Consider the following 23,745-nt stretch of genomic DNA (forward strand, 5'->3'; position numbering starts at 1 on the left):
AAGGAAACACAGTGCAAGCATGTTATTAAACTTGCTTGCACTGTGCAGAACAAATACAGGGCATTTTTTCTCATGCTAGAGCTCTTTAGCAGAGCTCTGCCCTGGAAGAGCATTGACCCAACGCTCACTTTGAGACGGGAAGTGTTTGTCATTGGTGATGACGAAACACACCCTCTCTGCCCCGCCCCCTTCTTAGTGGGCCGCTGTCCTCAAAAAATGCCCGGGCCGAATTTTTCTCCCAGTCCGGCCCTGAGTGGAGATCAGAGATCTCCATAGTCAAAAGGAAGGTTGCAGGGGCCCATGATGACATAGGAGGGCCCCTGCAACACACATCCTTGCAAATAAATCCCCGTTAATTGCGAGACCTGGCAGCATACCTGGTCTTACTGCCAGGTCTCATCTCTATGCCTGCGATCAGTACAGAGAGCTCCTTGTGAGAATGGGAGGGGGCAGGAAGTGACATCATACCCCTGCTCTCCTCTCCTCTCACACGGAGCTCTCACAACATGGAACGCTAGTGAGAACTGGAGCCTGGCCCAGCAGATCTATCCCAGCCCCAGGTGCTGCTTCAGAAAGCTGGGGGAAGGAAAAAAAACATCAAATTGGTGCAGGTAAGCAGGCTATGGGAGAAAAGGGGGGGGAGAAATATGTGGGATGAAGGGCTTAGACAGGGCAGAGGCACAAAGGGTGTTTTAAATACACCTCTCATTCACACACACTGACACAGGTTTCAAATACATTTCTCATTCACACACACTGACACAGGTTTAAAATACACCTCTCATTCACACACTCTGACCCAGGTTTAAAATACACCTCTCATTCACACACTCTGACCCAGGTTTAAAATACACCTCTCATTCACAGACTATGACCCAGGTTTAAAATACACCTCTCATTCACACACTCTGACACAGGTTTCAAATACATTTCTCATTCACACACTCTGACACAGGTTTCAAATACATTTCTCATTCACACACAGGTTTAAAATACACCTCTCATTCACACACTCTGACCCAGGTTTAAAATACACCTCTCATTCACGCACTCTGACACAGGTTTAAATACACCTCTCATTCACACACAGGTTTAAAATACACCTCTCATTCACACACTCCGACCCAGGTTTAAAATACACCTCTCATTCACGCACTCTGACACAGGTTTCAAATACACCTCTCATTCACACACTCTGACACAGGTTTCAAATACACCTCTCATTCACACACGTTTCAAATACACCTCTCATTCACACATACACATGCACTCTTACACAAATGTTGCATACACCCTTCATTCACATGCTTAAACTCTGCACACATAAAAATACACTGAGCTCCCTCGCGGCCTTCCTCCCCGACCGGGTAAATAATAGCAGAGTAGGCACCTGCAATATGGGGAAAGCAGGTGCCTACTCTACTATAACACCAAGCATGCACTCGCGGCTCGCCGAGCCGCAAAGATGGTTTTTGTGGGCCACGAGTTTGACATGCTTGCTGTAAGCCAATCAGTAGATTCCATTCATAAAAACAATGAAAAAATATGCAGGATTGCTCTATAAAGCAAAGTGAGTTGACACGGACGCCCTCAGAAAATGATTGAAGTTTTGCTTTGCTCTAAGCAGTGACATCTGGCTGGTTTACACAGCAGGACAAAAGTTAGTTATCAAACCATGCTAAACAGTTTGACACCTTATCTTGGGGTAGCTCTAGGGCTTTCCAAGGACCATAAACACTACAGTGGGCTGTAGTGGTTATGGTGCTTCAAGGTTTCCTTTAACCATGTACGGAGAGGTGGTTGGCAAAATAATGACAGATTTTCGGAAGTATTTGCAGGACCAGGAAACTAGAAGTCCGTTCTATCCACTAAACTGAGCCACATCATGAATTATTATTGAAGCAGACAGAAATCCAAGAAAAAGCAAGATCACAATCTCTGGAAGGCAAGCTGGTAGGGTATCAGTTAGAAAACTCAATACTCACACATATGACTGATTAGACAGACAATTTTGATTAGTTTGTCTATTCTATTAAAAAAACATCATTACAATATTATTTACAACCATAACATATTACCATTTTGATGTTGTCATAGATGCTTTAGGTGAGAATACAAACTTCTGAAAATTCAAATTTTCACTTTTGTTTTCCATTTGCATCTGTATAAGAGTACACAAAACATTTAAATTAACAACTAGTCTAAAAAGTCTAAAAAAATTATATTTAAATAATATAAAAAGAATAGCAGTGAACAGCATTCTTAAGTTTGTACAATGAGCAGTGAAATCATACAAGTCATAACACAATTTTTAAAAAAAATTTTTTTAAAAAGGGGTTCTTTTAGCTTACATTCTGAAAGAAACGGTGCTTTCAGGAAGGAAATTAGATACAGATTTAACAACTGGTGCTTTAGCTATATAGATTTTTTTTTAATACAATTTATGTGGCATATACCGTATTTGAATTAAACAGACGGGAGAACACCCTGGTGAAGTGATATGGGGGTAAACTGCTATAGGGAGATAGAAAACACGGTAAGTTGATATGTTTCTTTCAAGAAAGTTTTTATGGAATTTTTTTATGCACTAAAATCCAGGGGAAGTCTGACAGCTGCAAGTCATGTCATTGCATGGGGCAGAGCTACTGAAGGGTAACTGGGCATCATTGGAAATGTAATTCACAGATATCGCAATGCCAAGTTTAGGAATTTAATTTGACCTATTTCTAACTTTATGAAAACAATTGTCTTTAAACTTGTTGCATTAGATTTGTGCTTATTTATTATTATTTTTTTTTTTTTTATATGTCTACTTACAATAAGGCACATAATAAAATACATTTCCCAAACACTGTAAATGAAACAGGATAAAATGATTATTGTGCTGAACGACAGAGAGCATGGTAAAATGATGTTCCAAATGTCACACTTTCAAATATATCTGACATCTGAATTGTACTATTGTAGATGCCACAGTGGGAGATTGCTCTTTTGCATAGTACTGTAGCTGGTCTCTCCCTGCATGAGTCTGGTTTAACTATGCAGGCTAATGTAAGATTTATTATGTAATCCATATGCTGATGTTGCAAAAGCAATTTTATGTAAAGACGTATGCTTTGAATTTCCACATCCTATCTTTTTGATCATGTTACCTTTAGTCTCTTTACTGGTGGAGCCGATGAAACTGAATTTCGACTCCTTAGATCACTTAGGTAGGAAGCAAAGTTTGCATTTGTCTTAATGTCAGCCTTATGAGAAACTCCAGTTTTACCTGTAATTTATTAACAGCAAATTGTATTAAAATGTGTTAATGCAGTTATGCCACTTCTGCAAATCGTAATAAAAAGGGCTGAATTAACATTAATCAGTATACAGTGCTACAATAAGTTTATGTTCTAAATTCAGAATATTTTCTACTTCTCGTGATTTAATTATACACAGGAAAGTAAATTTATGTAATGATACTGGGGACGATCTTGTTTTGAGATAAGATACAGACTAGGTTGCCATAAATCTCACAGGGATTTCTACATTTCAATATGTACATAAAACTATGGAATATTCCAAGTTCCTGATTGAATTAAGGTTTCTGTATCAATATCTACATATTATTGTTCTCAAAACCATAATTTGCAGAGTGAATTATATTTCCCAGTCTTGGCTCAAATTATTATTCTTTGTCTTTATTTTTATTACAACTTACAGCAGTCGTGTCCACAAGCATCTTTATTTCGGCAATGATGATTGCATTCTCTCATTCCAATTTTTATTGCCGTCTGTGAGCTGGAATATCCTATATTTTTTAAAAAAAAGAGCATAAATTATAGCTACACTTGAATTAAAGAGACATTAAAGGACGATGTGTTATATTACATTTTCTTATTTTGGCACTGCTGACAAATATTTCAATCTATATCAAAGTGAAAAGACAATAACATAACAGCATTATCCAATGGAAGCTATCATGTCACTTTTTGGAGAATACTAATTAATGATGTAAGCTGAGACAGGTTAGAGAGCAGTGGAACTGTTTTTTAAAATTATTATTTATTTCTAAAAAAAAATTATGGAATAGGCAAAAGGCTTTATCCAAATTCTCTATATTACTAGTTTAGGCTTTTCAATATCACATTCTACCATACCAGGTATTTATTATAATGTTTAGTTTTTTTTAGAATTGCAATATAAGTGTATTTATTTTTTGTTAAATGCATATATTGTTTATAGAACTAAACAAAAAAAATATTTAATGTGGGCTTTCTACTGAGATGTGCTGACTGACCCACTTGTCCTTCTTTGAAGTACAGGTGGAGAAGCTGCTGCAAGAGTTAGTGAAAAAAGAAGGTGGCTTAAAACATTTATTTCATAGTTTATGTGAATTACAGTCCGAGTTTGTTTGGGTGTATGCATCTGGGGAGGGGTTTATCTGTCTGGTGTGGCATTTTGTATGGGAGTGTGTGTGGTGCATTGTGTATGTGCACTTAAATGTGTGTGTGTGGCACAGGGACGTTTTATACAAGGCATTTGACTTGGGCGGCATTTTCCAGGAGGCGGCAAAAAAAGCCGGCCCCAAATGCCCAGGGCAAATGTCTTGTAAGCCTTGCGGCTAACTGGCGGACGGGCGGCACCCATATTCCGGCTCCGGGCATCACTCTGCGGGCGCAGCGCGAGGGAACTGAGCAGAGCGCTCAGGGGAAAGTGCTCCCTTGCCAGCACCGCACAACCGACCGACCAGCAGCCCAGCAGCCACTGGACCCCAGGGAGAGCCTGAGCTTTGTCCTGCCTAGGGCAGCACAAAACCAGGATACACCACTGGTGTGGCATTCAGTATCATTGTGTCTGTCTGGTAGTGTGTATCAATATCTTTGTGTATCTGTGAGTGTGTGTGTATCCATTAGTATGCCCGTGAGTGTTAGGGAGGCACGGCCATTATGGTTGTAAGGGGCCCAAAGAGCTCTAATGCCAGCCCTGCCCCCTATATGGCCTCACATATTTGTAATGTTTTGTTTTGGTTTTATGTACTGAAACAATTGTCATTTTGGTGAAATGTCATGCCATTTCATTTCGGTCCAATCCTTTATATTGCTAAATGATCAATTAGTTTCAAAATGAAATTCAGAAAAAGTTTTTGTTCGTCTTCTGAAATACAGGCACTGTTATTCCCATTATTCCAAGGGATACAAAATTAGGGCACTATTTATGAGATACCTGTCTAATTTAGGATCCTTAATTATGGTAATAATACAGGGAGCTATCTAGTAAACCAAGGTGAAATATCAAAATTAATAAAAAAAGGCTTCCTCTTAATTTTAAGCTGTTTAGTAGATAATGCCATTATTACGTTTCCTATGGGATTCCCATATTTAAGGAGAGTACCACAATTAGCAATTTATCTTCTAAGCAACTCAAAGAGCAAACCTAAGAAAAGGGGCTTTTCTTATTTTTACTCTTATCTGTTTATTAGATAGCTCACTAATTTGGTATCCTATACCTACATGTTATTACCATATTTTAGGATACCAAAAAAATGGAGCTATCTGCTAAATAACTAAAATATCAAACTATTAAAACCATTTTTTAAAATCTGTTCTTTCAGTTGTTTTGTAGATATATCTCTAATTTGGTATCTATATAAAAAAAAGAATGGATCCGCAATAATTAATTTCTATTTGTTCTGAATTCTTTCATTTTTGGTTTGTTTCAGTTTGTAAATAATTCATAAGCGTTCAAACTGAAGAATTTGTCTGGATTTTAATCCAGAATTGTACAAGTCTATTCAAAGATACATAATGTACATATAATGTTTCTATCACAAACTGCCTTTATGATTTTAGGAACATTTATATATATAGGTCCCCACCCCCATTTTCATTGATTTATATCGCTGGAATGTTGGGGAGTCTTCTGGGCCACCATTCCTCCCCAGTAAAACATTAATTTATAATCCAGTGGTAAGAGGCAGCATTGCCACCATTGCCACAACTTTGTGTGCCATGACATCATAAGATCTTCCGGCCAATTCAATGCTTCTCATAGGTTGTGCCATTCACATTGCATAGGTTTCTACTTTGTACTGGAGCACAAAGTAACCAGAAAGACCATCCAGAACCTGAGGAGGCAGGCTGAAAGCTAATCGGATAAGAGGCATGTGTGGGTGTGGGGAAGTGTAGGTGTAGTATGGGGGAAGTGGTAAAAAAGGGAAATGGGGGGCATTTTGCCTTCTTACTTCAGCCATCTTAGAATAACGGCTTGGTAACAGCTTCCAGTGTTAACCGTTTCTGAGATTGTGTTGCCAGTGCTTACCAGACGGCCAGAGCATGGATATTGATGGAATTCTTGCTGCCCTTCGGGTTTAGGCCCTCCGAGACGATGGCCGCCTTCCCCACTGGCGGTCACAGCATACCACGCCACGGGACATGGCCCCCTGGCCGTTTTAGTCCTTCTCGAGAGGACCAGGCTAGGGGGCGGAGCAGGAGCCCTGTTTCTGGCTCGCGGGCCGGCCGTCATGCAGCCTTCTGGCCTCCCCAGCTCGCACTCTCACCAGGCCCGGGCGCCTTGCGGCCGTGAGTACTCCTAGGTTACAGGAATGGGGTGACTTGGTTAAGAGCATGAGGGGTTTCTTGGACTCCTGGGAGCGTAGCAATAAAGCGGCGTCTCCGCTGTCCACTTCCTCGGATAGCCAGATATTGGTCTATGGCTGGTGATCATGACTCGACCGGCCTGGCACCAAGGGTCTTCTCAGGGGGAGCCAGCGCAGGGACTTCACTCTCCACATCGGCTGGTCAGCGCAGAGCAGCATGTTGCTGACAACACAATGACAGCCAGTGCAAGTGTGGCGCTGGCTGTTGATTCAAACACGAGTGCTCAGGATGCGAGGGATCTCATCCTGCGTCCCGCTGCTTCAAGCGGGGTAAGTCTGGAGACAAGGGGGAGGCATTGAGCACTAAGGGCAAGGACGCCGGCGTAATGCGCCCCTGGCTAAACCTTTGTAGAAATAGGAAGGTGGCAGCATTGCTGCTCGAGGGTTTCAGTGAGGTGTTCTGAATCCCTCATCGAGACAGTGTAGCACCCTCATCTTGTCAGAACCTTCAGTCAGTGGGGGATCACCCCGCGGTGGTGCGGGAAAAATTGGTTAAAGAAGTGCCTGTGGGTCGTTCCGAAGAAGGAACAGGGAAAGTTTAGATTGATTCATTATTTATCACATCCACATGGGGGTTCGGTAACTGATGATATTTCAGCGGAGCCGTGTAAGGTGTCCTATGCTTCGTTTGATGCGGCGGTACAGATGGTGCGAACAGACGTGGAATAGGTATTTCGGCTCCTCCTAGTTCACCCGGAATGGGTTGTGCTTTCGAGGGGCACTACTACAGGTATATGGACATATGCCTCCCAATGGGGTGCGCAATTTTGTGTTTTTATTTTGAATGCTTGAGTTCATTTTTGGAATGGGTGGTGTGGGAGGAGTCGAGTCACGACTCTATCCTTCATTACCTTGACGATTTATTGTGCATTGGTCCCGCCCATTCTCCGGTATGCGCTCAGCTCCTTCTGTTGGGATATGCAGGGGGCAGTCGAGGCTGCGCAGGGCCTCAGGAAAAATACTTTGCAGTGTCTACAGTCACTCCTAGGAAAACTGAACTCCGCATGTCGGGTCATGCCCATGGGCAGGGTATTCAATCGGCATGTGGCGGCGGCTAAGTCTGAGGTTGGGAAGCTGCACCACCTTACCCGGGCACTTAGGGAGGATTTGGCGGTGTTAAGCGCCTTTCTCAACGGGTATAATGGCAGGTCCTACTGGCAGGAGCCAGAGGTTACGAATTCTGACCGCCATATGTTTACAGATGCAGTGGGGTCAGTGGGTTTTGGTGCCATCCTAGGTACACACTAGTGTGCAGAGTCCTGGCTGGAGTCATGGCATTTGGCAGGTCTGACTAGAAACCTAGCGTTCCTGGAACTGTTCCCAATAGTCGTGGCGATTCATCTGTGGGAGTCCTTTCTTCGGGAACGGCGGGTCATGTTCCCCTGCGACAACCTGGGGGTGGTCTTTGCCATTAACTGCTTGACGGCTTCCTCGCCCCTGGTGGTACGGCTGTTGAGGCGTTTGGTGTTGCGCTGCTTGTCATTAAAGCGGCACGGTCATGCTGAACTTACCTTTCTTTAATAGATTCCTCTTCTCTCCCTCTGTCAGGATCTGTTCTTTATTTCTTCCTATCCTTTCTTTAAAACATAAGACAAAGTAGGGAATACTTTGTCTTATGGAGGTTTCCTTGACCAGTGGAGGAAGAAAGTGTGCTCAAATTAAACTGAACTGGGGACCTATTGCCCCCCCCACCCCACCCCTAAGCAGTGGGTGGCGGCCCTAAATGAAAATGGAGGGGGGGAACCTATTATTCTCCCCTATGACCCCACCCATGAGCGGTGGGTGGGGGCCCTAAATTATAATAAGGGGGGACCTATTGTATTTGATGTCTTTTTTTCTAAAATCTTTTTTCAGCCCCAAAAAAGGGCAAATAAAAATCCATAATACTCGTCGAACTTTGTAAATAAAATAAAACATCCGAGCACAAAAAAAGTAATCCGTCTTCACCCAGCAAGGGCACCACGCAGACTGCGCTCCGCAGGGTCGGGAAAAGCTTATAAAGCCTTTCCACGCCCTTCAATGAGGCTTAAAGCGCTTTGATTTAAGCCAACCAGAGTGCTCTGACAGGTAAATGAAGAGACTGACAGGCAAGTCTCTACATTTACCTGTCACAGCACTCTGATTGGTTGACTTGAAATCCAACCAACCAGAGTGCTCTGTGTCATTTTACACAGCGTGGGAAAGTTCTTTGGAATTTTTTCATGCTGTGTAATTTGACTCATAGCAACACTCTGATAGGTTGTTTTCAATCAACCAATCACAGTGTTATGAGTCAGTCTCATCATTTACCTGTCAGAGCACTCTGATTGGTTGGCTTAAACCAACCAATTAGAGTGCTCTGAGCCTAATTGCAGGGCGTGGGAAGGCTTTATAAGGTGTTATGGATTTTTATTTTGCCTTTTTTGGAGCTGAAAAAAAGAAGATTTTAGAAAAAAGAAGACATCAAATGGTTATAAAGTTATTTTTTATTTGCAGGGATTTATTTTTATTTTTCTCCCCTCACTATTTTTAGGGTGAGGAGGGTAGGTAGGTCTTTATTAAAAAAAGTTTGGGTGGGGGGTATTTGCACTTAGCTCCCACCCGTCGCCCATGGGTGGGGGCCGGGGGGAGGACAATAGAACAGGCGCCCCGGGGTACTAGTGTTTGGTGCTGGAATGGTTTGGCAAGGACAAGTCTGTGGTTAAATATGTTGCTAGTTATTAAGTGGTTATTTATATTTATTAAATAATAAATAAATAAATAAATAAATAATAATAAATAAAGCCTGTTTTATACCACAAATACATCTCAGGTTTTAGTTGGGGGGAGAATGGATGGTAAAGAAGGTTGGTCGCACTACACGGTAACCACTACCTGCACACATGTAACATTTTCACTTACCAGTTTTAGAATAAATTTGGTCGCTTGCATTAGACTTTGTAGCTTGAGAAATCTGCTGATCCATCATTTCAGTGCCAAATCTTTTTGGACCAAGATAAAAAATACTGAAACTTTGCTGAATATCGAAGCCAACTTTTGAAAAAAAAAAAACATCAACATATTTCCAGATCTGTAGTATTATTATGACCATTACTATGTTTATATTACAATAAAGAACAGATTCTATAATGATCTTTGACATGAGAACAGTTAATTTGGTGACTAGGACAGATGAATAGGGATACAAAAAAGTGCAGAGCTGTGCGAAAATCAGACATTTGATACCCATTTTTTAATTTAAAAAAAATAATCAATTTAGTTATTTTATAAAATGGAATTTATACAGCGTGTAAAACAAGGGTGGCTAACAAATTTAAAGGTAACATGTTTATTTGAATATTACATTCAGATCTCTGCTATGGGTTGAACATAAATTACTTTCTACCAACAATGCCAAATACAATAGCCGTAATTACAGGGAGTGCAGAATTATTAGGCAAATGAGTATTTTGACCACATCATCCTCTTTATGCATGTTGTCTTACTCCAAGCTGTATAGGCTCGAAAGCCTACTACCAATTAAGCATATTAGGTGATGTGCATCTCTGCACCCTATATCAGGTGTGCATAATTATTAGGCAACTTCCTTTCATTTGGCAAAATGGGTCAAAAGAAGGACTTGACAGGCTCAGAAAAGTCAAAAATAGTGAGATATCTTGCAGAGGGATGCAGCACTCTTAAAATTGCAAAGCTTCTGAAGCGTGATCATCGAACAATCAAGCGTTTCATTCAAAATAGTCAACAGGGTCGCAAGAAGCGTGTGGAAAAACCAAGGCGCAAAATAACTGCCCATGAACTGAGAAAAGTCAAGCGTGCAGCTGCCAAGATGCCACTTGCCACCAGTTTGGCCATATTTCAGAGCTGCAACATCACTGGAGTGCCCAAAAGCACAAGGAGTGCAATACTCAGAGACATGGCCAAGGTAAGAAAGGCTGAAAGACGACCACCACTGAACAAGACACACAAGCTGAAACGTCAAGACTGGGCCAAGAAATATCTCAAGACTGATTTTTCTAAGGTTTTATGGACTGATGAAATGAGAGTGAGTCTTGATGGGCCCGTGGATGGATTGGTAAAGGGCAGAGAGCTCCAGTCCGACTCAGACGCCAGCAAGGTGGAGGTGGAGTACTGGTTTGGGCTGGTATCATCAAAGATGAGCTTGTGGGGCCTTTTTGGGTTGAGGATGGAGTCAAGCTCAACTCCCAGTCCTACTGCCAGTTTCTGGAAGACACCTTCTTCAAGCAGTGGTACAGGAAGAAGTCTGCATCCTTCAAGAAAAACATGATTTTCATGCAGGACAATGCTCCATCACACGCGTCCAAGTACTCCACAGCGTGGCTGGCAAGAAAGGGTATAAAAGAAGAAAATCTAATGACATGGCCTCCTTGTTCACCTGATCTGAACCCCATTGAGAACCTGTGGTCCATCATCAAATGTGAGATTTACAAGGAGGGAAAACAGTACACCTCTCTGAACAGTGTCTGGGAGGCTGTGGTTGCTTCTGCACGCAATGTTGATGGTGAACAGATCAAAACACTGACAGAATCCATGGATGGCAGGCTTTTGAGTGTCCTTGCAAAGAAAGGTGGCTATATTGGTCACTGATTTGTTTTTGTTATGTTTTTGAATGTCAGAAATGTATATTTGTGAATGTTGAGATGTTATATTGGTTTCACTGGTAAAAATAAATAATTGAAATGGGTATATATTTGTTTTTTGTTAAGTTGCCTAATAATTATGCACAGTAATAGTCACCTGCACACACAGATATCCCCCTAAAATAGCTAAAACTAAAAACAAACTAAAAACTACTTCCAAAAATATTCAGCTTTGATATTAATTTTTGAGTTTTTTGGGTTCATTGAGAACATGGTTGTTGTTCAATAATAAAATTAATCCTCAAAAATACAACTTGCCTAATAATTCTGCACTCCCTGTAGAAATGCTCCAGTAAACACACTGAAGCTAAGGGCACTGTGTTTTTGTCTTAGCAGTCCTTAGTCATAGCAATGATGTTATGGAGTAAAGTCTGCTAAGCTTGAAATGTGTTAGGTTTGTTTCCCCCTGTGATGCAATTCCTTATGCCTGATCTGTGAATTTCAATAAGGCTTTATGTGTTGTTCTTTATCCTGTTGACTGTGGCGTTATGTAAACCAGACACATGCGTTTTGTTTAATTGCAGAGTGACTTCCATCTATGTTGTACCTATGCAAACATAAAATAATCGAAAAACCTTCTGATCAACACTATAAATTACTAGTGGTTAGTAAAAAAAGTAATTATTTTCTCACATCATTAATCAACTTTCAATAAATAAAATCTGGTAAATATGATCATCTTACCATATTCAGAACTAATGAGATTTACACTAATTTCCTCTGATTTGGAAGCTCTTTTTATCTCAATTTTTCTTGTCCAGCTTCCAGTTTTTAACAGAGCAGAATCCCTAAGAAGATTAAAAAGTTAAGATATTATTTAAAAATGCATTAAAGGAACACTAGCGCCATAACCACCACAGCATACTGTGGCAGCTCCCCTTCACCCCCCCCCCCTCCCCCCCAGGGCCAGATTAAGAACCCAGTGGGCCTGGTGCTGACAATTATGATGGGCCTAATTACAAAATCTTATTGACCAAAAGCACTAAAACAGTCCTACCTCCCAAGCGTCATGTATCTGATGGAGATGGTGCTGAAGGGGAACTCACAGGATGCAGCTATGAGAACACACATGCCCTATGCTAATCTCACGCTTTCATCTTTCAAGTAAACCCATATCCCCTGACAGCAGTGTCCAGTAAAGCAGGAAGTCTAAGGATGGGGTAAAAGGGTGGGCCACTGACACAAATCACATAACCAGAACTGCCAAAAGTGGCAAACATACACAAAAAGGGGGCACCCAGTGTCCCCATTTCTCCCAGTGTCATCAAGAGTCTCAGTGTACTCATGTCTCCCAGTCCCTTAGTGTCTGGGACCCCATGCCTCCCAGTGCCCCCATGTCACAAGGACACTAGGGGACATTGAGAGACATTGGGACACTTGGGGACACTGGGAGACCTGGGGACACTGGGAGAAATGGGGACACTGGGAGAAATGGGGACACTGGGTGACTTTGAGACACGAGGGGACACTGGGAGACATGGGGCACTGAGACACTGTGATGTATAGGGGACACTGTGATATAAAGGGGACACTGGAGACTTGATAAAGACCTGGTTACAGGTCAAAACATTGCGGTGTTCAATAAACCTGGTTAAATCTATCACAGTGATTGCCTGAGATGATTTTCTTTTATACTAGGGGACACCGACACTTGGGGGCACTGTGATACATGGGGACACTGAGACACTTGGTGGCACTGTGAGACATGGGGAGACTAGGGGAAACTGAGACACTAAGGACACTGAGAGACACTGAGACATGGTGCATTGAGACACTGGAATACATAGGGGACACTGTGATACATAGGGGACACTTGAGACTTGAAAAAGACCTGGGTACAGGTCAAAACGTTGTGGTGTCCAATAAACCTGCTTAAATCTATCACAGTGGGTGCCTGAGATTTTTTCTTTTATACTAGGGGACACTGAGACACTAGGAGACATGGGGACACTGGGAGACATTGGGACACTGAGACACTGGGAGACTAGGGGACTTTGGGAGACTAGGAAATACTGAGACACTATGGATACTGGCACACTACGGACATTGAGAGACATGGGGACACTGAGACACTGGCTGGGAGACATGGGGACACTGAAAGATTAGGGGCCACTGGGAGACATGGGGACACAGACTCTAGGGACACTGGCTGGGAGACATGGGGACACTGAGACACTAGGGACACTGGCTGGGAGACATGGGGACACTTGGAGACATGGGACCACTGTGTCCCTAGTGTCTCAGGGGGACACAGACTCTAGGGACACTGGCTGGGAGACATGGGGACACTGAGACACTAGGGACACTGGCTGGGAGACACGGGGACACTGGGAGACATGGGACCCCATGGGTCCCATGGGTCCCCATGTTCCCCAGTGTCCCTATGTCTCCCAGTGTCCCAATGTCTCAGCGTCCCCAAGTCTCTCACCGTCCCTATGTCTTGCAGGTTCTGAGCTGCTGTCTGGACTCTCTGTGCAGAGCTGCTCCCCCGGGGATCAGTGAGTAGAGAGATGCAGGAAGGGAGATGCTGTAACTTCTTATCCCTGCCTCTCTCCACACAAACAGCGACCCCTACTGGCCAGCGCTGGTATTGCAGAATAATCTCTGTTTATACTGAGACAGACATTTGTATTGCCAGTATTACTGCAATACCAGCACTGGCTAGGCAGCCTCAAATACCTGAGAAATACTTCTGAGAAATAGCTGGCAACCATAAGAAATACATGAGAAATACCTGGCAACTCTAAGAGTAGTGTGTGTAAAAAAAATATATATATATATATATTTTTTTTTTTTTAAATCAATGGGCCTATTCCATGGGCCTGGGCCTGGAGCTGCAGCTCCATCAGCCCCTATGTTAATCCGGCCCTGCTCCCCCCCATTGAAAGGAATCAAACTGTTTTAGAACAGCTTGACTTCTTACCTTGTGTCTGCCAGAAGCTGGCAGTTCCTAAGACCTAAGCAGTAGTTTCCCACAAAAAAAAAAAAAAAAAAAAAAGGCAAACAACTTACACTTTTTTTTTTTCATTCGTGTTCCACACTTACCACATACACCTTCAACTCGCACTATATATGAAATGTAGAGAATGGAACAAAACAAAAAACTAAAGAAAATCAGGCAGTTGAAGAACAATAAAGTAGGTAACGGAATCCCTGAAAAAAAAGCACGATGCTTCACATGCCATACAAAATATATTGAATTGTTTATTTACATTTAATGTATTAATCCAGTTTTAATTTACCTAATATAGAGAGGGCACCACAAAGATGTCCTTTAAATTGAGATGCCAATACCCCTTCAAAAGGACACATTGATCCATAAAGGTTGATCAACACCCATTAGCTCAAACAATTCCTGCCAATAATGGGGAGGGAGTCATGGTCCCTGATTTAGAGATACTGATACGTAAGATAGATATGCAATACATTGTTAATATTGTAAAGCGCTACGGAATCTGTTGGCGCTATATAAATGGCAATAATATTAATAATAATAATAGTTTCTAATGGGGGAAGGGACCTTGAATGAGAGGGTAATCAGATAAGAGTCACACATCCATATGTCACAGGAGTCACCAGAATTCCAAGCTTGATTCAGGAAAGTACCCTTGGCAGCAATAGCACAAAAGAAAACATTACATTGATTTGAAGTGCATTTAAGCTACTGTAGTATTCACTAGACTCATAAGCTGATCCTTACACCTCACACAATAGAATGTGAACTGGTCCTGTAGTCAAGAAGCCACTGTGGTGGAATCTCGGTAAAAATAAATTTAGTAGGCCGAGATTGCCACGTGGTATGTGCACGTGCATATACTGATGTATCGGTCGGTTGGTTGCACGTGGCAACGATACAATCAGTAGTGTTCGGAGCATGTGCAGGAATACAGGATATAGAGAATTCCCCTCCTCCATTGTGCTGGGCAAGCCATGTGGTCAAACAGGAAGTTAATCTTTATTCTGTTGATTGGGTAAGAGTACATGTGGGTGGAACTGATTATGGGAGGAGCTATATACCTATATAAGGGACCTACACTGTATGATCAGGGCTCAGACGTTGCTGTTTTTTGGTGACATTAGTCCCTCTGAGTCCCGGTCGGTGAATCGAATAAAGATCTCTTCCTTCCTGAAGAAACCTGTGTCCATCTCTCTGTGCTCGGCTTCTGTCAGTTTCTCCGGTATCACCACTATGGCTATCTTTAATATTTTTCATCAGGAAGTCTTCACTTACTAAAGTTTCAGTTACCTCTTTGAAGATGAAAACATTAACAACAATATAATCGCCAAGATAAATACTTGCCTTAAGAGAGATTTATAGGAATCATTTGAATTCAAATCTGCAGTGACCAATGGAATATCAAAAAAAGCATCTGAAGCATCATCTAAGTGCTATTCAGCTAAAAGGATTCAAAATTCTAAATAAATAAATCACATATGGGGTGGCTGATGAGAAGAATATGCATCTGAGGCTGTTAAGTGGATTATGGGGCTAGGAAAAAATGATAGCCAGGGGGTGAGGGGATTCAGTTCTTGATAATCTATATGGCATGTTTATTTTTTTTCTCTGTGAGTAACTGGTCATTTAAATCATATTTACAAAGTTTTGCTTCATTTCCAAACCAAGCAAGTGTCCAAATTATGTCATACTCACATAATCTTCTGCTTAAAAATTACTTGATTATCAGCATCTCCGATTATAAGTGTTACATGGTGTGAATCAGAGGCTGTTCTCTTCTTTAGTAATTGCTCGAAGTTTGTAAGCAGAATGGTGATAACAATTTCCGCCACAGTTGGGCTGTATCGTGCTAGCTTAAAGGTAAATAATAATTTTGATGTAATTTAGAAGTTATATCAAAACAGTACAGGCCGTTTCAAACTGAAAACAGATAATTGATTTTCCATATGACAATGGCTCCTCTAAAATGTTTGTGATATACCTAAAATGTTTATTGGTTTGTGAGACCCCAAAAATTTCCATGGAAAATGTAAATTGCTGACAAATGTCTTACTAATGTGTTTTTTAATGCATATTTTTGTACTTATCTTGTATGGTTTAGAATCTCTATTAGCACCAGAACCACTACAGCTTAATATACTAGTTTTGTGTGAAGAGACTGTCAATGCAGTCTCTTTACGGTAAGTACTGTTTTTTACCATTAAAGGGCAGTGTTTATATTGCTCTCTTAGACACTAGAGGTGCTTGCTATTGCAGTCCAGCATTCTTTGCAGGACTAGCGTTCAGCTTCTTCATAGCGCATCTCTATGAGGAGGTGGTGAAATACAATACAAATACACACTAAACAATTTAGTATAATTCATACACAGCATGATTTGGGGCACGCACAAATGAACCCTTAGATATCGCCTGGTTTTCTGTCAAACCATTATGGGCTCTCACTGGATCAGTTTGAAAAAAACAAACAAACAAAAAAAACTATGGGATGACACCCAAAGACTCATTGCACCATACACTTTACAATGACCTGCATTTGGTATGGTGCAGTGTGCAACCCTTTCGTGTCACCTAAAAAATGTAAACTTAAAAAAATATATATATCAAAACTTTCTATGAAGCTTTTCTGTTTTTAGTGACATAATGCAAGTGTCAAACTGTGCTCACCCCACTCCTGTTGTTACTGGAATAGAGAGCTTATAATTCTCAGACTGCTACAGCCTGGCTTAGATATGGATATTCAACGACATATGGTAGCCTTCAGTTCAACACTCCTGTTCTACTGGTTTGTGTAGATTCCAGAATTTACACAGTTAATTAGAATGTTTGCTAAGGCTAAAATATGTTAGCTCATTCCCACACCATCAGGGCCGGTGCTTGGATTTTTAGGTACATAGGTGAAGATGCATTTTTCCACCCCCTCCTCCCCCCCCAAAAAACATCTTCACCTATGTGCCTCTTAACCAGCCCCTCTCCCCTCCCCGACCATTAAGGGTCCCTTCCCTGTCCCTTAGTGTTCTTCTCCCCTCCCCCCTCTTTTCCCTGTCTCTTGGTGTTTCTCTCCCATTCCCTCCCTGTCCCTTGGTGCACCCCACACCCCTTTAGTGGTCACACTCCCCTTTATGGTGTGTCAGTGTGTACAGAGTGTAGCGGAGCGGAGCGCGGTACAGGAGCTTCAGTTTTCTGTACCCGGCCGAACTGACAGGGAGTGCTCTCTCTGTGAGCACCTCCTGTCAGTCTGGCCAGGTACAGGAAACAGAAGCTCCTGTACCACGCTCCGCTACACTCTGTACACACTGAAAGTCACACACTCAATGACAAACACACAGACGTCACTGACAGACACAGACTCATTGACAGACACACTGATAGTCACACACAGACTCAATGACAAACATACTCTCACTGATTTGACAGACACACACTCATACACTGACAAACACACTCATCATACACTGACAGACACACTCATACACTCACATGCACACACACAGACGCACTCACTCACACACACGCTGTCACTCACAGACATACGCTGTCACTCACACACACTGTCACTCACAGACACACACTCTGTCACTCACAGACGCACACACTGTCACTCACAGACGCACACTCTGTCACTCACAGACGCGCACTCTGTCACTCACAGACGCGCACACTTTGTCACTCACAGACGCGCACACTCTGTCACTCACAGACGCGCACACTCTGTCACTCACAGACGGGCACACTCTGTCACTCACAGACGCGGACACTCTGTCACTCACAGACGCGGACACTCTGTCACTCACAGACGCGCACTCTGTCACTCACAGACGCGCACTCTGTCACTCACAGACGCGCACTCTGTCACTCACAGACGCGCACTCTGTCACTCACAGACGCGCACTCTGTCACTCACAGACGCGCCCACTGTCACTCACAGACGCGCACACTGTCACTCACAGACGCGCACTCTGTCACTCACAGACGCGCACACTGTCACTCACAGACGCGCACACTGTCACTCACAGACGCGCACACTGTCACTCACAGACGCGCACTCTGTCACTCACAGACGCGCACTCTGTCACTCACAGACGCGCACACTTTGTCACTCACAGACGCGCACACTCTGTCACTCACAGACGCGCACACTCTGTCACTCACAGACGGGCACACTCTGTCACTCACAGACGCGCACTCTGTCACTCACAGACGCGCACACTTTGTCACTCACAGATGCGCACACTCTGTCACTCACAGACGCGCACACTCTGTCACTCACAGACGGGCACACTCTGTCACTCACAGACGCGCACTCCGTCACTCACAGACGCGCACTCTGTCACTCACAGACGCGCACTCTGTCACTCACAGACGCGCACTCTGTTACTCACAGACGCGCACACTGTCACTCACAGACGTGCACACTGTCACTCACAGACGCGCACACTGTCACTCACAGACGCGCACTCTGTCACTCACAGACACATACACTCACACACAGACACATACACTCACACACACAGACACATACACTCACACACACAGACACATACACTCACACACACAGACACATACACTCACTAATTATTTTATAAATAAATATTTTCCACCCAGCCTCCCTACCTGGAGAGCTGGTGTGGATGATGAATCCTTCCCTGGGGTCCAGTGGGGCTGCTGGGCGGTGTGCGGCTGTGCTGTAATCAGGCGCGGCGAGGGAGCTCTAACTTCTCTGCTCTGCTCCCTCGCGCGCTGCCTATCTGCTGGTACCGCGGGAGCCGGAACTCGCTGCGCCTGATTACAGCACAGCCGCACGCCGCACCGGGGGCCGAGATTGTGGCCCGGCAGGAGGGAGAGCTTCCCTCCTGCCGGTCACTGAAATCTTGCGCCCCCAGAGCCCGTGCGCCCTAAGGCGGCCGCCTGTGCCGCCTTATGGACGCGCCGGCCCTGCACACCATTGGTAGCTTACAAGGTAAATATTTACCCAGACTATACAACATGCATAACTGTTAATGCTATCACTCATCAAAAAGTAATGATATGTATTATTAAGTCTCTAACCTGCTCAAATCCAATTTCATACTTTGGGAGATGCATTACTGATTCTTTTATTTGATTTCCAAATGGAGGGTGTCTGTTGACAATCTGTTTAGAATAAAGAAAGTGAATATAAATAATTGTGCCAGTTAAAAATATCTATTTATATAGCACTTAGATTAAAGGAACAAATTATTAAAAACATTTAACAGCATTTGCAATTCTACCCATATTAGTAGTGTTAGGGAGAATAAATATCCTCTCCTTCGCAAAACATCCATAACCTTTATGCAATGAGGCCTTTATACTGGCTATAGAAGAATCTTTTCAATCACAATAATACAGATAATTATGTTTAATCAGAACACTGATTCTCAAAGTGATACCGGAGAAACTGACGGAAGCCAAGCACAGAGAGATGGACACCGGTTTCTTCAGGAAGGAAGAGATTCTTTATTCGGTTCACCGATCGGGACTCAGAGGGACTAATGTCACCAAAATACAGCAAGTTCTGAGCCCCGGACAATAGTGCAGGTTCCTTATATAGGCATATAACTCCTCCCATATTAAGCTCCACCCGCACATTCTCTTGACCAATCAATACAAATAAGAATTAACTTCCTGCTTGACCGCATGGCTTGTCCAGCACAATGGAGGAGGGGAATACTACATCCTGTATTCTTGCACATGCTCCGTACACTACTGATCGTATCTTGCCTCGTGCAACCAACTGATCGATACGTCAGCATATGCACGTACACATGCCACGTGGTAATCTCGGCCTACTAAATTTATTTTTACCGAGATTCCACCACAAAAGCTGCTGCCTTTACTCTCTAATTGTTCTATTTGCCCTCTAGTGACACTCTACAACTCTCACCATCACTAGTTTAATCACATACCTGGCAGTCCTGCCCAGGGAAGATGTACTGTTCATAATACATTTAATGTTAATATTAACATATTACAGATAATACACTTAATATGCTTTCTGGATACATGTTTTCCCGTACGATTATGGATTGTGTGCAAACAATTGTTATGCTTATGTTTAAATGGACACTGTAGGCACCAGACCATTCAGCTCATTGAAATGGTCACTACCCCCTTAGCCCTGAAATGTAAATCATTGCAGGTTTTGGGAAACTGCAATAATTACATCGCAGGACTAAGACTACCTCTAGTAGTTGTCAATCAGACAGCCAGAAGAGGCACATTCTGATTGCTATGTGACTTTGGGTCCCCTAACTGACGCTGTGTTTGTATTCCTTACACTAGATGTACAAAAGATCTACAGTATTTTTTTTTTTTTTTTTATTCTTTATTTTTGTAGTGCATAAATATATAACAACGCGTTCCAAGGCATTCCACATGCTTTTCAATGACATTCACAACATTGGGGAACATAGTAATATTTGCACAATTTTTATATTAATGTAAAAGGTCACTTCTGTTACGCGTAGCTTAAAAGTGGGTTCAATACTTGAAACAAGAAACAGTTAGGTAAGGTCATGTATATAGATATTTTATGTATAGTAAACATGCTATTCTAACTAGAAACGACCAGCTATTCCATTTAGTGAGGTTTAGCAATTACGAGGTAAATCAGCGCATGTTATATAGTAAGACTCAGGCTTGGTAGTAGTAGTAGTAGTTGGGGTGTGTGCTTTGTGGTATGTCCGCTATGCATACTGTTAGTGGTGATAACCGTGCACTGAGTGGACAGATATAGGTAAAGGCAGCATGGAGCCTAGGATGTAGCTCACAGTAATAATGGGAGTTGTAACCTGCCGCTTTCGGATAGCAGTGCACGCAATTTATACCACCGAGGTTTAAACCAAGAGGTAGGGAACTGCACAACCTGCGAGGTAGAATATCTTGTGTAGCTATGCTTGGCAAGGTGGCTAAGTAAGATTATCAGTAGCTAAACAATCACAGCATATTATACACTTCCTCTACATTGATACAGGAGTCTCAGGAGCATGTCCCATCGCTCGGTGCCTCCCGTGAGTAACAAGGAGCTCCGGTTGTAGTTTTGGGTGCCCAGTCATCTGATCCCCAGCATCGGCAGAGGTGAGACATGTGTAGGGAAGCCCCAGTGATTATCAGCCACAGTGTACCGGTACAGGGCTCTCCTCCAGCTCCGGGTCCGTATAAGGGTGGGTATCGCTAGTTCTCTGACTCCGGTGTACCTGCGGACCAAGTCCCTCCCATGCCTGGGGTGTGAGAGTCGCGGTATGTAATTATGGTAGGTAATCCTATGGTAAGTTGCTTGGTAGATGCAGGGCAGCGATGCCTCGAGGTGTTTTCAGCCCGGAAGGGCAAGTAGCCTGGGCGGGTAGCTGGTTGGGTGAGTTGGATGTTAGGCTCAGCTGAGGGGCGACAGGTATGGGGGATTTTTCATTCTGCTCTCGGCCCCGAGAGGGGACATCCGTTGTGGGCAGTAGGTGTTTCTCTCTCCCAGACAGCGGCCGATTGGTGGTTATATTTTACTCGAGGCCCTCCGGCATGGCAGGTGTTGTAGCTGCAACTCATGTGGACTCCTTGATGTACGGTTAGGTGGCACAGGCCGTGATCCGCCGCCATCTTGTGAGGTGAGTCCTGCGGGTTTCGTGCGCCATGGCTCAAGCTCTCCCCAGTGGGGACCGGGATGACCCCCCCCGGTCCATAGGGGGGGGAAACGGGGCCGGCAAGCGACTCAGGCAGTCGGCATGTGGTAGTAGGGAAGGGAGACCCGGCGGCGGCCGTCCACCTGGCTCCCCTCCCGTGCAGGCCGCAGCCCTCGAAGCTCCGTGCTTCCTCTAGGGTGCCAGAACTCCCGATCTCGGGGTCTGCTGCCTTTCCTACAGCCGTGAGTTTCTCGTTGGCTCGTTTATAGGGCGAAAGTCCGCGTTAAGTAGCTTAACAGGCCTGGTTTCTCCGGAGCCTCTCCTGCATGCGACCGGTTAGCATGGCGGTCCGGCCCCGCCCCAAAGATCTACAGTATTGAATGCTTTGATATGTTCTTCTTTGTATATAAAATGCTTTTCATTGCATGTATTTATCAATAAACACTGAACAAAATTATAAACGCAACACTTTTGTTTTTGCCCCCATATTTTTTTAGGAGTTGAACTCAAAGATCTAAGACTTTTTTTTCAGAGATAAATAAGCCTTTTGTGTACATAGAAAAAAAGTCTTAGATCTTTGAGTTCAGCTCATGAAAAATAGGGGCAAAAACAAAAGTGTTGCGTTTATAATTTTGTTCAGTGTATATATGCATATTGTGATTCCAGTTTTTTCATTTATATTGCAATTTTTACAAGCTAACCATAGAAATAAACCCAGTCTTGGTAAAGACACCAAGCTAAAGAGTCGTGAGAACAGTATAGGAGGACTTAAAATGTTTGGCTTAGGGGGTGGAGCCAATGCCAAGCATAATGGCCGCATGAAAGCTAGGCTCCGAGCAAGCAGACGGCAAAAAAGCATTTTTATCCACTGCACCGGGACGAATTACCCAATAAACAAAGGATACAACGATGTCCCACCATAAAGGGAAGAGACAGGGGGACAAATCCTCTTTCTTGGCAAAATCTCAGTCCAAACTGCAATTAACGCAGAAAGGCCTATAACATGGCAACTGTGAGACAAGGGATAGCTGAGAATCTAACATTACGCTGTTAGAGACACAAGAGAGAGATTTCCCTCTGACCTCTGCACTCCTCCAAAGAATTCTAAACACTCAGTCTGACCAACTTATTGCTAAATTCCAGTTCTTGGTTCAAGAATTGAAAGAGGAGATACAAGACATAGGAGGAACCACTGCCTATCTAGAAACCAAGATATATGAATTTGCAGAGGTGCATAACTCAATGGCTGATAAGCTACAATTGATGAAAACACCCATTTGCCATTTACGTAACAAAGATCACTGACCTCGAGGACCACTCACGGAAGAACAATCTGCGCCTTCTGGGAATATCGTCAGTGGGGGACCTAACATCGTTCGCCATGGGCCTATTCCGAGCACTATGCCCTGATATACAGACAGAAATGTTTCTTCTGGACCAGATCCACAAAATGCTAAAAGCCAGGGCTGTTTTAGGGTCGGCATCAAGATATGTGCTGTTTTGCACTTATTATCACCATGTCAAAGATGCAATCTTGAGGGCTAGTAGAAACACAACTATACTTCCATCAAAATGTTTGCTGACAATCCCCCAACACTGGCAGCTTCACTCCTTTTACATCTGCACTGCGTAACCAACTGATCTCCTACAGAAGGGGATTTCCCACATGTCTCTTAGTGATCCGAAACCACCAGACAAAACAGGTGCAGAACCTGGAGGCCTCTCTGTTGTGACAATGGTATATACTCTCTGAAAAACACCTCTAAGATCCTGTACGCTATCCAACCTGGAGACTGTCAGGATCGGGACAGGGATCCAACACGCAGAGTACAAACAGTAGCCAGATACGTATACCGGACCTTAGAATGGCCGGACTAACGT

The 23,745-nt window shown here is 43.3% G+C and overlaps 1 protein-coding gene across 1 annotated transcript in view; it reads right to left on the reverse strand.

Moving 5' to 3' along the window:
- Positions 1-23,745, reverse strand: part of HFM1 (helicase for meiosis 1) — a 218,622-nt gene that overhangs the window by 9,847 nt on the left and 185,030 nt on the right. Inside the window, exons 27-33 of the mRNA XM_063428059.1 lie at positions 19,280-19,363; positions 15,929-16,086; positions 11,962-12,065; positions 9,521-9,652; positions 3,704-3,793; positions 3,153-3,271; positions 2,079-2,161 (exon numbers count right to left, since the gene is read on the reverse strand). Of these exons, the coding sequence (XP_063284129.1) occupies positions 2,079-2,161; positions 3,153-3,271; positions 3,704-3,793; positions 9,521-9,652; positions 11,962-12,065; positions 15,929-16,086; positions 19,280-19,363 (770 nt within the window). The remainder of the gene's footprint in view (positions 1-2,078; positions 2,162-3,152; positions 3,272-3,703; positions 3,794-9,520; positions 9,653-11,961; positions 12,066-15,928; positions 16,087-19,279; positions 19,364-23,745) is intronic.

The sequence above is a fragment of the Pelobates fuscus genome, chromosome 7 (genome assembly GCF_036172605.1).
Source record: "Pelobates fuscus isolate aPelFus1 chromosome 7, aPelFus1.pri, whole genome shotgun sequence".
In the NCBI taxonomy this organism is placed as follows: domain Eukaryota; kingdom Metazoa; phylum Chordata; class Amphibia; order Anura; family Pelobatidae; genus Pelobates; species Pelobates fuscus.